A 14235-nucleotide genomic window follows, 5' to 3' on the forward strand; every position below is an offset into this window, starting at 1 on the left:
CTTTCATGTCAAAGACAACCTTCCTATGATTGTCATTCCTGCAAATTAATTTCCCACTCTCCCAATCCTGCAAAGCTCGCATTTTCATTAGCCATGATCTCCCTAGGATAAATGGGTAACCATTTCCTTTGGTAGACATGACATAGAAATCCACTGCCTTCTTAATGTCAAAGGCCTCCACAAAAACATTTTTACAAATGCCTACGCACCTAGCCTTGCTATTGTTTGCCATTTTCACTTTGATTTCAGGTGTCTCATGGATGTGCATGCCTAGTCTTTGCATGAGCCCTTCTGTCATGATGCAAATTTGTGCACCCCCATCCACTAGACCTTTCCTAACCAATCTTCCTTTGATGTAACAGTCTAGCACCGGTGTAATGTCCTCATTCATTTTAGCTTGTGCAATTTTTACAACAGGCACACTCCCTTTTACCTTTCTCCTAGTGCTAACTGCCCTTGTTAAATCCCTCCTAGCTTCTGGACATAATGCAAGAAATTGAGGCTAAGTAAAATTGACTAATGACTAAGGCTTTATCTCTTCTACCTCATAGTCGAGGACTACTTTGATTTCAAAAGAGAGTTAACGTCATAAAATCTCATATCTAACCAACCCAAATGATTTTCTCATATTAAATTGATCACTTAATGTGGGAGAATGAACGGGAACAAGTGTTAAGATATAGATATGTGCTTATAGATCTATCTCAACACGGGGCCAATGGTAAAGGGGCCCAAATGAGAGATGGTCTATCAAAGAGCGAGGCTAACAAATAGAGCATAAGACCTTAGGGTTACCTTCATTGAAGACCTCCAATAATGTGTGTAAAAGTCCTTTGACCTTACGTAAGCTAGGTCTGAGCTTGAGGTGGGAACCCGGCCCAAGCTCGAGGTGCTTATCGTGCTTGAGGTGCTTGTCGTGCTTGAGGTGCTTGATTAAGGTGCTTGAGGTACTTGACCTGCTGCATGATTAAGGTGCTTGAGGTGCTTTGACATGCGTGTGGGAACACCCCTAGTCCAAGTGCTTAGTCATGCTTGATGACTAAGGTGCTTGAGCACCAAAGGTCAAAAAGATCTCTACAAAGAGGGGGGCAAGCCCTTTTCTTAGGGGCTAGAGAGAGAATACACACACACACTCTCAAGGAAATCCCAAGCTTAAAGAGGCAACAGGTAAACATGTCAAGTCCCTACCCATGTTACCTCCATGAGGTGCTTGAACTCTATTGGCTAGGATTAAAAGGGGTCCAATGATAATTTACAACAATTATCTAATTGTTTTTGCATTGATCAAGTCCTCTCTCTCAAAGAGGAAAGGGGGACACTTGTCCCAAGACTACACCTATTGCTAGAAATGGCTCAAGCGTGTGATTGGCTAGGCTTGGCATGAGCCAATGAGCTTCAATGATGAGCTAGAAGAGGGGGTCAACCTAGCACGGAGGGGGGTTTCTTAGGGGGTATACTCACCCACACACACTCATAAACACTCTCATTGTGTTCTATGCAGAGTGCAAGAGCCCCCTCTCCTTCCGCAAGCAAGTGGAGGTTGAGAGCCTACACCAACACTCTTGGATATGGAGTGCAAATCCAACCAAGAGCCATGATTCAATGCTTAAGCTTGCCATCTCCTTCTTCTTCATTACTATGCTATTATGTATGCTAGCAACAAGAGTTATGATAAGTGAGGAACTACTTCTTTCTCCTACAAAATGTTTCTTCTTCCTCTTCCCTACCCTCATTCCCTGCTAGCTCTCTCCACCTTCGAAGGTGTTTGAGGTCTTGGGACTGAGGCTTGGGATAGTTAAAGTTTTCTTCAAGTTTATGTTATGTTTGTGATTTATGAAGCTTTTCATCTTCATTGTATCACCTAGGTCACAAGGAACACAAAGATTGTATTGTAGCAAGTCTCTCTTAATGGGAGAAATAATAATACAAATGCCTATTGGAGGGGGACCGGCTCCACATAAATCTGGTCCTCAACTGTTGTCATGTTCTCTAAATTCTCTCTCTTGCAAAAGTATTGTTCATGCCAAGTTAACTAATTTCTATGATTATGTTGCTATCTTTAATTATGTTCACCCGCTATGCTCACAAAGTCATTTCTCAAAAGTACTCTCATTAATTTCCGCTACTCTCAAATTAAATAGGCCAATTCCATTACATTTCTTGTGGTGGATTGTGATTTATGTACCTTCCCAAATGGTTGAGAACTAGGTAGGATTGTACTCTTAGTTGGTGTAATACCTCGCCTTGCGTTTCATTGCATTCCTAATTCGTTTGGATGCCAAAAAGGCGTGATGACCTAGAGCGATGAGATCGAATATAGACTGAATTTGTGAGTAGGAAGTGGTTGATTTTCTTTTTTCATAGTTTGAATAGCCCTCTGAGTTCTTTGCTGAGATTGGCACTCTCATTAAGTCTCCGTGCCCCATCCCAAGTCGCTTCCTTGCATATTGACATTATGATAGTACCAAAAAGATATGTTGCAAACATCTATCAAGGTGAGCCGCTAAAAGTGTGTGTGTGTGTGTGTGTGTGTGTGTGTGTGTGTGTGTGTGTGTGTGTGTGTGTGTGTGTGTGTGTGTGTGTGTGTGTGTGTGTGTGTGTGTGTGTGTGATGATCGATGAAAGCCTCGATCGAGAATCAGGAATTGACAATTTACATCGACATCTACAAAATTGAGAATCAAGGGAATCAAGAATCAATGGAAGTTCTATCCGACGAATCCAAGGTAGATTGTGCAAGCCCAAGGCAGGAGCGGACCTCAACATACAGCAAAGGTAGATGATGGGAGGCAACTTCAACAACTCTCAGGTGTTTTTGAAGGTGTAGAAACTGGATTTCTTTAAGCTTTGCGGGTGCTCTCGTCTTTGGATTATCTTGGAATTTAAAAGTGAATCTCAAAATTCATAGTGGTATTGCAATAAACTTAGATTTTTTGAGTGCTTATTAAAGGAAAATTAGAATTTTCGAGACAACTCTCAGAATTTTGTAAGGGGAGTTATACTAAATTGAGTTGAGGCAGAATTCTTTCTCCCAAAAACATAGAAAACTTACATAAGAGAAATTTTAAGGGCAACTTTATTATATTTGAAGGCCTTGGTACAGCTCAAGATGGTCAGCTTATGGAAGTGCAAGAAGCCCAGGCATGGTAGTTTGCATGCAAATGATAGGGACATGGAGCAGGTATTTGATGCAGCCAAGAGGCAGGTACACCACTCGGATGGAGCACTTGCTAGTAGAAGCTGCAAGTGTTTTTTGCTACCACAGGTGACATGAGCAAATGAGGAAAAGGAGCTCAAGAGTCGAAAGGGCGTGCAGGAGGAGAAGTCAAAGGTGGTATCTTCAACGACCAACGAGGGTCAATAGTCGATCGACGGCATGGGAAAGAGAACCAAATTAAAGCTCTTATAAATTGAATGAAAAATTAGCTTGCAGCTAAAAAAAAGGGGAATTGAATGAGCTATGGGGATGCTATAGTTGTCAACTAGAGAAGATGCTGAGGTGGGTGGCAAAGGAGAGATGAGCGTCAGTCTCCATGGGAAAGTAGGCCCGTGATGAGTAAGGTCGACAGGAGTAAAAGGCTGGAGGTCGACATGCAGGAAAAGAAGTAGTGCCTCTGATTGTAAAAAGAACGAGGGAGGCCTGAAGACCTGAAGGGATGGATGGCTGGTGGATGGCGAGAGTGAGGAGGGCCAAAAGCAGCACAGGGGGAGGCTGCCAAGGTGAGAAAGCTGGGAGAAGCATGAGTTTTGAGGAGAAGCAACCCAGGGTTTTGAAGGAGCACTACTACAGGAGAGTAGGAGTAGGAGAAAATTTGGATGGCTGTGAGTAGATAACAAAGGTGGGTGGGTTATGCCATCGAAAGGAAGCTCCAAGGCCGACTACGAACAAGGTGGGTCAGAAAGGGTTGCCAAGAGGCCATTTTATGAGAAAGTTTGAGGGGAGGACCACTGGGAAGTGCAGAGTGCGTGCATGGTAGAAGAAGAAGAGAAGGAAGGGAGCCGCCGATCGGATCATGAGCGCGCAAGCTGGAGGAAGAAGAGGGCTGCCTAGGAGCTGCCTTTTGATTGATGCCATCATTGTCTCTATATGTTTTTTTGTGATGCATAATGTGCTTGTAGTTGTCTCGAGAGGCTTGAATTAATCTCGCAGAGTGAGTCCGTGGTAGCATTGGCTCCAGATAGGTTGTGTGTGAGTGCAGAGAGAGAGAGAGAGAGGGAGAGTGGTTGTGTTTGCAGATCAGAGGTGTGTATGGTCTAGGCGGGTTTAGCCTCTCAGTGTGGGTGTGTTTACAAAATTGGGGAAAGTGTATGCATCATTGGGTATGGTTGTGTTGATGGGTCTGTTGTGCTAGATGGTTATGGTTGGATATGTGTAGCTGGCGATGCCCAAAGGCGAGCCTAGTAGTAGATATTTACAGAGAAGTGTGCGTGTGTGTGAATTTTTGTGTGGTTAGGGGTGTCGGATATTCACTGGGAAATAGAGAGGTAGTTATTTTGTGTGTTGGGTGTTTTCTCCTTTCCCCCTTTCCATCAGTAGTTCCCCCACTGAGGATCTACTGATTGCTCCTCGGTGGAGATTTAAAGCATGAAGATAAAGCCCGATATCAACTTGGTGCTTGCTGGAGAAGAAGAGGCTGTAGATTGGTTTTCCGACCTGGAGCTATACCTATTGCAGATGAGAATTTGTGGAGATGAAGCTAAATTGAATGCACTACCATTGGTTCTACAAGGAGGAGCCAAAGCCTTCTTTGAAGGATTGAAGGTTGCAAATCGGCAGTCGTCGCAAGTGGTTTGTTGAAGCTTTTCAAAAGCGTGTTTCTCCATCGGACTTGGGTGAACAAATGAGCTGTCTGAAGGAGGATGTAAGTGAAGAATTTGCATTGTTTTTGGATAAATTTGAGTCTATTTGGGAGAGACTAGCTACTGTTACATGTGTGCGAAATGGAGATCATTTCAAGCAAGAGTAGTTTCTAGCCTGTTTGCATCCGCAGATTAAGGAGAAGGTCGAGTGTGGTGGTGTAGAGGACTATGCGCAAATGGTTTTCTTGGCAAAGGTAAAGAGCAGGAAAGCAAAGAGGAAGCTGGAGATGGGATTGTTGAAGCCTGCAATTTATGGGTATAGCTCGACAACGGAGCTTCATCATGTGCCAAAAGAAAGTTCAAGTGTCAAAGAGGTAGTTTCTTTGCCATTGGTAAGCTCTTCTAGTCATTTGTTTCAATTTGTACCTCCAATTTGGTGTGTTGCTGTGCAAGAGTCTGTTAGTCCGGCTAGCAAGGATGCGGCGATCCTAGCCGAAGTGTGTATGCAGGAAGAAGCAAATGAATCTATGGATCAGATCTCACCGGATAAGTTGGAAGATGTTGGCAAAGCGATGGTCGAAGTTGTGGAGGAAGAAGCTAGCCAAGGGGTTGGGCAACCTTGCCCTACCGATTGTGTTGAAGAGCGGAAATGCATTCCAGAAGGTGTTGGCGATGTCGACCTACCAAACAATGAGGTAATAGATGGCTTTCAGATGATATGGTCGTAGAAGGACTTCAAGAGCAGGTTAGTGTTCAAGCAACGGTGGTCGAGCAATCCAATTTGCTCTCACATGAAGTGGTTGAAGATGTAGCATCAAAGGCTATGGTGGACGAAGATTGGCATGGTGAGTCAGGTATGGCGTGTATGCCATTTGAAGGACCTACAACAGAGGGTATGCTTGGAACACAGGTACATTTGGCTATGAAAGAAGCAACGGTGGTGGAAGATGGTCACCAAAGATGGGTGTTATGATATTGATGGACATGCTTTTGAAAGTTGCTTTACGGGTAGTTTTGTATGGTTTTCAAAGCTCTCTTGATGAGGGGTCTGCTATGGAGAGCTCTCTAGTAGGTGAGAGGATAATGATGTATGGCATAGGTGCTTCACAGGTTGGTTTACAGGCTTGGTTTGTGTATGAAACTGACTAATGGATACAGGTTGTTGAAGATCAATGCTTTGCGAAGCTACACGAGGGCCTGGTTTTTAGGTTTACAGGTGCAAAAAAGTGGTTGATTTATGCATGTAGTACAGACGGATGGCTATGCTCAATGCCATGTATTTGATCCTAGAAAAGTTGCATCACAGTTGGGAGAGCCTATGGCTTTCCATTGGATCCGAGGGGATTCTACGGCTGTTAAAATCTCTCTCTATTTATCTACACCTTATGTACATACTAAGTGTCAGTTTTCTAATATGCAATCATATCTTATCTAAATGAGCATGAATGCTCAATAGGGGGTTGGGCAATGATGGTACAACTGAAGATGGTCAGCCTATGGAAGTGCAAGAAGCCCATGCATGGTAGTTTGCAGGCAAATGACAGGGACATTGAGTAGATATTGATGCAGCTAGGAGACAGGTACACCAGGATGGAGCACTCGCTAGGAGAAGCTGCAAGAGTTTTTTCTATCACAGGTGACAGGAGCAAATGTTGATATCACAAGATTGGGAACGAAACAAGGGATGCTAGATTTAGGTGTTATGAGGTTTATGATATGGGATTTGGATTGAGATATCTGTAGAACATGCTACTTGACAGGGTATTCAACGTGGCAATGCTTTTTTTCATATGTATCCTAATTATGGTATTCCTCCCAAGGCACTTGAAGCTTTTGGTTGATTCTTCCCCAAAGTACTATCCATTTGGAGGGCATTGAAGCTAATTGAATGTATGGCAAGGAGGCATGATGACGGGAAGCTAAGAACATTTTTTCTAAGAAAAAGGAGCTCAAGAGTCGAAAGGGTGTGCAAGAGGAGAAGTCGAAGGAGGTTTCTTCAATGACCAACGATGGTCAATAGTCGATCGACAGTGTGGGAAAGAGGACCAAATTGAAGCTCTTATAAAGTGAATGAAAAATTAGCTTGCAGCTAAAAAAAGGGAATCAAATGAGATATGGGGGCGCTATAGCTGTCAACTGGAAAAGATGCTGAGGTGGGTGGCAAAGGAGAGATGGGCGTCAGTTTGCATGGGAAAGAAGGCCCATGATTACTAAGATTGGCGGAGGGAGTACAGGGCTGGAGGTCAACATGCAGGAAAAGAAGTAGCGCCTCTGATTGCAAAAGAGACGAGGGAGCTCTGAAGACATGAAGGAGACGGATGGCCAGTGGATGGCGAGAGTGAGGAGGGCCGAAAGAAGCACAAGGGGCTGCTGGCAAGGTGAGCAATATGGGAGATGCGTGAGTTTTGAGAAGGAGGAGCAACCCGGGGTTTTGAAGGAGTGCTACTACAGGAGAGTAGGAGTACGAGCATTTTTGGATGGCTGTGAGCAGTTAACAGAGGTGGGTGGGTTATTCCATCGAAAGGAAGCTCCAAGGCCGGCTGCGAACAAGGAGGGTCAGAAAGGGTTGAACAGAGGCCTGTTTATGAGAAAGTTTGAGGGGAGGACCAGTGGGAAGTGTACAGTGAGTGCATGGTAGAAGATGAAGAGAAGGAAGGGAGACGCCTATCGGATGAGCGGCCAAGCTTGAGGAGGAAGAGGGCTGCCTAGGAGCTGCCATTGAATGAGAATAGGTGTACACCAAGGGCTGCATCATAGCTGGCACCTGATTGATGCCATCATTGTCTCTATATGTTGTTTTGTGATGCATAATGTGCTTGTAGTTGTCTCGAGAGGCTTGAATTCAATCGTCTTTTCCGTCCAATCTCGCAGAGTAAGTCCGTGGTAGCGTTGGCTCCGAACAGGTTGTGTGCGAGTGCAGAGAGAGAGAGAGAGAGAGAGAGAGAGAGAGAGAGAGAGAGGGAGAGCGGTTGTGTTTGTAGATCACAGGTGTGTACGCTCAAGGCGGGTTTAGCCTCCCGATGTGGGTGTGTTTATAGAATTGGGGAAAGTGTATGCATCATCGGGTATGGTTGTGTTGATGGGTCTATTGTGCTGAGATGGTTATGGTTGGATATGTCTAGCTGGTGATGCCCAAAGGCGAGCCTAGTAGTAGAGATTTATAGAGAAGTGTGCATGTGTGTGAATTTTTGTGTGGTTAGGGGTCACTGGGCTATAGAGAGGCAATTATTTTGTGTGCTGGGTGTTTTCCCCCTCCCCCCTTTCTAGCGTTTACACTCAATTTCTCTATACTTTGTAGGTTTCCTCACCTTCAAATTTAGAGTTTAGCCATAAATTTCAAAATCTGGAGGAGGGATTACACTAAACCTAAGATTTTTGGAGCATTCGGCTATACTATGCTCTTTTGCAAAAAAATTAGAGGCACATTCACTATATTTGAAGGTTTTTACACTAAACTTCTATGCACTCTGTAGATTCTCTAAATTTTAAGTGTGAACTTCGTAGTTTCTTTGAATTTTGGAGGTATTCTCACCTTCAATTTAAAATTTAAGGTTGAGTGCTCGACCTCCGTGGCGCGGGTCATGGGTTTGAGTGAAGTCAGGCAACCCTATGTACTCATAAGGACGTTTTCTTTGACTTGCATGGGATTTGTACGATTGAAACAAAAATGTTTTTATTCTTTTTGCATCCATGTCTCTTTTGGAGCATGGGGATGTTCACTTTATGAAGTGAGTGCTGGTAAAAATAATCTTTTATAAAAAATAGGGATAAATCTCAAAATTAATGGGTGGAATTATACTAAATCTAGGTTTATTCCTCCAATTGTTATGGGTGTCCTAACCTTCAAATTTAAATCTTACAAGAATGTGGCCCATCCTATGGACGGAGAGAGAGAGAGAGAGAGAGAGAGAGAGAGAGAGAGAGAGAGAGGAGGGGGGCAATCCTTTTCTTGGCTTCTAATCCACTCTCTTTCTTTCTTTACCTTGGTCCCCCCCCCCCCCCCCGTCTAAGCTGTTTCCTTATGTCACGTGGTAGGGGTCTCTAAGGTGCATTAGATATAGTTGAGAAAATTTGTAGCTGGGATTACACTAAACCTAGTTTTTTCTGAGCACTTTGATACACAATGGTTTTTCTCTATTATTCAATAGTGCATTATCTATACTCATTATGGTTTCAATAATCCATTATCTACACTCTAACACACAATATTTTTCTCTATTATTCAATAGTCCATTATAATGGAGCTTGAAAAATTAGAGGAAGGAGAGGGCCTCCAAGCATTGCCTTCTGGTTGAATTACATGGCATGTTTTGTAGTTACTACATGGCAACCATATTTATCAAAAGTTTTGAGAAATGGTTTGAATCTTTTTGAAGTGGAACAAATACATTCTACTGGTGGGAAAGAGAAGTTGCAAAAAGGGTTTGTATAGTAAGGTGAATAAGTTTTTAGTGTATTCCATGCAAACCCAATGTTTCATTCCTTAAATGTTTTGTTAATATTAATTTTTTTCAAAACCTCTTTAAACACAGTTTCAAGGGATAAGAAATCAAAGAACTTATTAACAAATAGGACATGAACAAATCTCTTACTACGTTTCTTCTTAGTGGAAAAAGAGAAGAGATAATTAGCTTTTCTAGTTAAGAAGTGAACTTGTTCATCATCATCATTGAAATCGAAAGCTTTCAAAGTTTCTCCCAATTCCTTTGATCCAGAAATTGTCTTGGCTTTTTGGTAGCAGATTTCATACCTCCAGGTTATAAGGAAGCCTTTTGAATGAGTCTTTGTTTTTAGAAGGCTTAAGAATAGACTCAATGGTGTTAGCAATAGGAGTATTTACTAGCTTTAGGAGTGATGGAGTATTGGGACTATAGAGGACTAGGCCACGGGCTGCCTCTAGCATATACTCATGAAACCAAAAGTATACAATAAGAGCAGTTCTTACCTCAATGGGAACAGTTGCTACCCACCCAATGAATGCATAGACTTATGCTTGTCCAGAAGAGAATGAGAAAAATTTGGGTAAAGTTTGGAAAATTAACAAACCATAAAAGATGGTCTAGCCAAAGGATAGAGGTTGTGCAAGATGAGTTAGGGTCCAACCTCTTGCATTAACATTTCTTTGGATCCTTGGATTTGTCTTGGTTAATGGGCCCTATTGTTCGTGCTACAAGTGCCAAATTAGAGCATCTAGAAGAATGTGTATCAGAAAGCTTGATTTGGCTAAGCTCAAAAACGAAATTAGAAGAGAGTAAGTGCTTTTCTTGGATAGCAGTGGCTTTACAATTCTCTACAAGATCAGGGGAGATTCTACAAATAAGGGCTAAGGATTCTAGTGAGAAAGGAGCCCTATGATTCATGAGCTCAAAATTCCATAGCTTGTGATCAAGTTGAATAGAGTCCAATTCGACTTGTCTAGGAGGAAGTAAAGGAACTAAACTAGACAAGGCTATAGAGATGTTTTTAGAAGGAGATAAGTCAAAAGAATGCAAAGCTAGACTAGATAATGCTTCTTTCTCTTCAGGGTCCAATAAGTCTCCACCTTCAAAGGTGTTTGAGGCCTTGGTATTGAGGCTTGGAATAGTTAATGCTTTCTACAAAGTTTATGTTATGTTTGTGATGCATGAAGATTTCCATCTTCATTGCGTCATCTAGGTCACAAGGAACACAAAGATTGTATTGTACCAAGTCTCTCTTGATGGGAAAAACTATAATACAAATGCCTATTGGAGGGGGGACTGGCTTCGTATGAATCCGGTCATCAACTATTGTCATGTTCTCTAAACTCTCTCTATTGCAAAAGTATTGTTAATGCCAAGTTAACTAACATGTTTATGCTGCTACCATCAATTAATTTCACCCGCTATCGGTGTGCTAAAGTCATGTGGCAGCCCGACTGGGGCCAATTCTCGCTCCCGTTGCCCCCCCCCCCCCCCCCCCCCCCCCCAACTCGCGATATTGCTAGTACTCAAGTTGGGAATGATCCCGTGGCGAAACTGGCAAATCAACAACAGTGAGAGAGGAAAAGGGTCCAAGGGAACTCAAAGGCAAGGGAGCGGGCACATATGAGGCCTAAAGGGCCAATTCAAAGGGCAGTCCCGTCCGCCACAAAGGGCAGCAAAGGAGAGAGAGAGAGAGAGAGAGAGAGAGAGAGAGAGAGAGAGAGAGAGAGAGAGCTCAAAGAGGCCCAAAAAGACAAGTGCAAGCTAGGCGACCGAGCAAGGACCAAGAGATGCACCATGCAATAGTTGCCAAAAATGAAGTGTACCAAGTGCTAACAATGCAATAAAATACTAATATGGGCTTGAGTTGATTGCACGAGCTGGATAGCTTCCTTTTTTTCTTTTTTAGCCTAAGCCAAGCCCTATAAAAGGGAATAGAAGTGAATTTTTAAGGGATTTTTTGCCAAAGAGATTTTTTGAAGACCTGCAAGCCTGTGTATTGGAAGCTTTCCATTGGAGCTGCAGACTTGGTTGTATTCTCTCCATATGCAATAATACTAAGCCTTTACCCCTCTTTCTCGTGTTGCTTCTCCCAATTCCCCTCCTTTTGTCTCGCTCTTTGTGTGCTTGTCAATGCTTGCGGAAGGGTATGCCTGCAGTGAAGTACACTTGCCTTGATGAAAGCTGATTGTAGCAATGGCCTACAAATCACTTAACTACAGCGCATTGAGGGTTTGTGATTGTATCACGTGACACATGCAAGAAGTTGGAGCAGTTGTAGTTATCATGTTGTCCATGAGGAATATCAACATTACATGTATCACTACCGGCAATGACAATACGTGGCATGGATGGAACTATTGAGGGGTGAGGACTAAGGACGATTAACATGGATTAATGAGACACAATGTGAATCAATAACTTTAAAGGGCTATGAGGGAACATTGTTTTTATAGAGCTCACATTTTTACCCTTCAAAAGTGGCCAGTCAAAACTCAATGCTCCATCCAATCCTTTCAACCATGATAAAAAAACCTTACTTGTTAATAGAAATATTCCACGAATCAACACCCATTTTGTAGTCGAGAGAGTATTTGAAATTTGGGGTTCTAATAAACGTCGTAGCCCAATTCCCAATTCCACCAGTAGGTGCTGCACATTTAGAAAAAGAAAATAGGAGCGGAATCTGAAGTGATACCGATGCAAATGAATGTTGCACGTAGCGAGTAGATGAATTTTTTTATGGTAGGCAAATAAAACTGCGACGGTAGGCAGAGTTTCCCAGTGGTGAGGTAGAGAGGGAGAGGAGCAGAGGGATGAGGTCTTTTGTGGGAGAGAGAGAGAGAGAGAGAGAGAGAGAGAGAGAGAGCTTCATGTCTAGGGTGTCATCTCTTGGAGTCCACGGGCAAGGCGGTGGGCGAAGCATAAGGGTGGGCTACGAGCGTAATTGTTTTTGTAATGAAATTGATGGTTGTGCAGCACTTGAGGCCTATTGCTTGAGTGGTTAGGTGAGAGCATGTAGGTTTGATGCTACGCTCACGTGGATTCGAGTTCCCTCTGCTCCTCCTTTTTTATGAGGTAAGGGTAAAATGATTGCCTTGAGAATGAAGGGAATCGAACGAAATCTCTAAGAGAAATGAATATAATAAAGGGAGAGCCTGTAGGGGGTACCCAATCATATTAAATGTGAAAATAATATGAATCTGAGTTAATTCTATTGGCAATGAAGAGTGAGGCAATGATGACAGTGAGGCTCGAGGCAGCAGACCATGATGATACAGGGCACGAGGGGTCGGGCGCAAGGGAGTTGAGGACACTCATGCAAGACAAAAGCGTCGCGCGCAAGAAAGAAATGCCATCCATGTTTTTTTAAATTTGAGGTTTTGCTGTGTTGGCAACACCTCCTGGGGGCCAGGTTGGCTACAACAAACGGCCTATGGGGGATTCCGTGTGAGGTTGAAGCTCGTAAACTACCCTCGTAATATATGAATATAATTCCGAGGCTCTCAATAGTAGGTACTATCTAATGTGGCTTCTATTTTTCCAAAGCCCCCTAATACTGCGCATAGCTTATCAATCAGTTGCTTTTTAGCAAGCCATAACGTAAATGGAGGCAGCTTGACTGCCTACGATAGTTGTGGCTGCTAAGTTTGCACCGCCTAATTATAAGTGCGCAGGCCCATCAGTGGAAATGGCCGTTGCTCGTGGTCCAGCTCAATAACAAGAGCAGTCACCGCCTGCAGCGATGAGCAGCCGAGGCTAGGGCTGGTGAGCGATGTGCACAAAATCATCATCCCGCCCATCTCTTGCTCCTTCCCATGCAAAAATCACCTTCACTACAAGCAGCTCACCGCCATGTCCGACGCCTCGGTGCTCGTCCACTTTGCTAGCCTGCGGGCCTCGTGCCAATGGCCGCCCGTCCTCCTTTGCTATTGACCAACTCATTATCAACTCCGCGTTCCAATGGAGAACCAGTTACGCAATAGGCAGATGCGTAACCTCAACCTCAAGGCTCAAGGTCTTCTATCTCCCTCATGACATAGAGTCTCATCAACTGAGGCTGAAGCTATAATCTTCTTGTCCACGACTTGTCTTCGCCGTGACCTTTGAACTTGCGTTTTGAAACGCAATTGTCAAGGGCTTGGTGAAGACAATTCACATTAAAAGATGACAGAAGTTATGGATCGTTTTTTGATGTGCTGAGAGTTGAGATCCGTAGAGAAATCTTGTCCTTGTGGAAGCTCTCAGCTGATTTCAAAGGATATACAGTGTTGCGACTGGCCCCGCGCCAAATGCTACCCTGTACCAAGAATTAGCAGTTCACTTTGTTGGTTGAGTTGAGCATGATCTACCCCCACGTGATTCGACCAAATGCTTCTCCCTACGGCTAGGGCTAGGAATAATTTTGCATGCTTACTGCAGTTGCCTCCTATCAACCTTTCATAAAAAACTATCAATGATTTGTTCTAGAAAACAGAACAATGCCACCTCTTCTAGAAATATGTAAGAAAAGAGCTTCCAGGCAGCCCACTCAAATAGATAAATAGCTTTTTGTGAGTTCCAAGCCCCTCCACCTATTGCATTCACCTACACTTCAATCAAACATCAGCCATTGATGGGCAGAAGAGAAGGGGGGGAGAGAGAGAGAGAGAGAGAGAGAGAGAGAGGTAGTAGATGTGAGCCTGCATACCTGGATTTGTCTTTCACGCATGGATTTGTGTTGTGACCTATTCCGATTCATAGGATTACTCTTGCTTTTAGAAGTGCACATTAGAATGTGCCAATCAAAGATGTTTCTCACAAACCCTTTCCAAGTAGCGTTTGGAAACGCTAATTGGAAGAGGTTGGTGAGAAGAAACAGTTTTGATCACTTCAATAGGATCCAAAACTTGGTTCATGCACTTTATTCTTAGTGTCCTTATTCAATAAGCTAGGTTCACGTACTTATGAGAATAGAATAGAGGTGTTAATGTTTTGGTGGGAGCACCCTGATG

At 43.3% G+C, this 14235-nt stretch overlaps 1 protein-coding gene and 1 pseudogene across 1 annotated transcript; both read left to right on the top strand.

The window, feature by feature from the left end:
• The first annotated feature begins 5371 nt into the window (after nt 1–5371).
• Nucleotides 5372–5948, top strand: LOC147460718 (uncharacterized; annotated as a pseudogene).
• Nucleotides 5949–6981: 1033 nt separating this feature from the next.
• On the top strand, nt 6982–7655 carry LOC147460719 (uncharacterized). Its single transcript, XM_086499369.1, has one exon. The coding sequence runs from the start codon at nt 7105–7107 to the stop codon at nt 7435–7437; it is 333 nt and encodes a 110-aa protein (XP_086355495.1). The 5' UTR covers nt 6982–7104; the 3' UTR covers nt 7438–7655.
• Nucleotides 7656–14235: the final 6580 nt, after the last annotated feature.

Source organism: Adiantum capillus-veneris, chromosome 3 (genome assembly GCF_014529385.1).
Source record: "Adiantum capillus-veneris isolate H3 chromosome 3, ASM1452938v2, whole genome shotgun sequence".
Taxonomy (NCBI): domain Eukaryota; kingdom Viridiplantae; phylum Streptophyta; class Polypodiopsida; order Polypodiales; family Pteridaceae; genus Adiantum; species Adiantum capillus-veneris.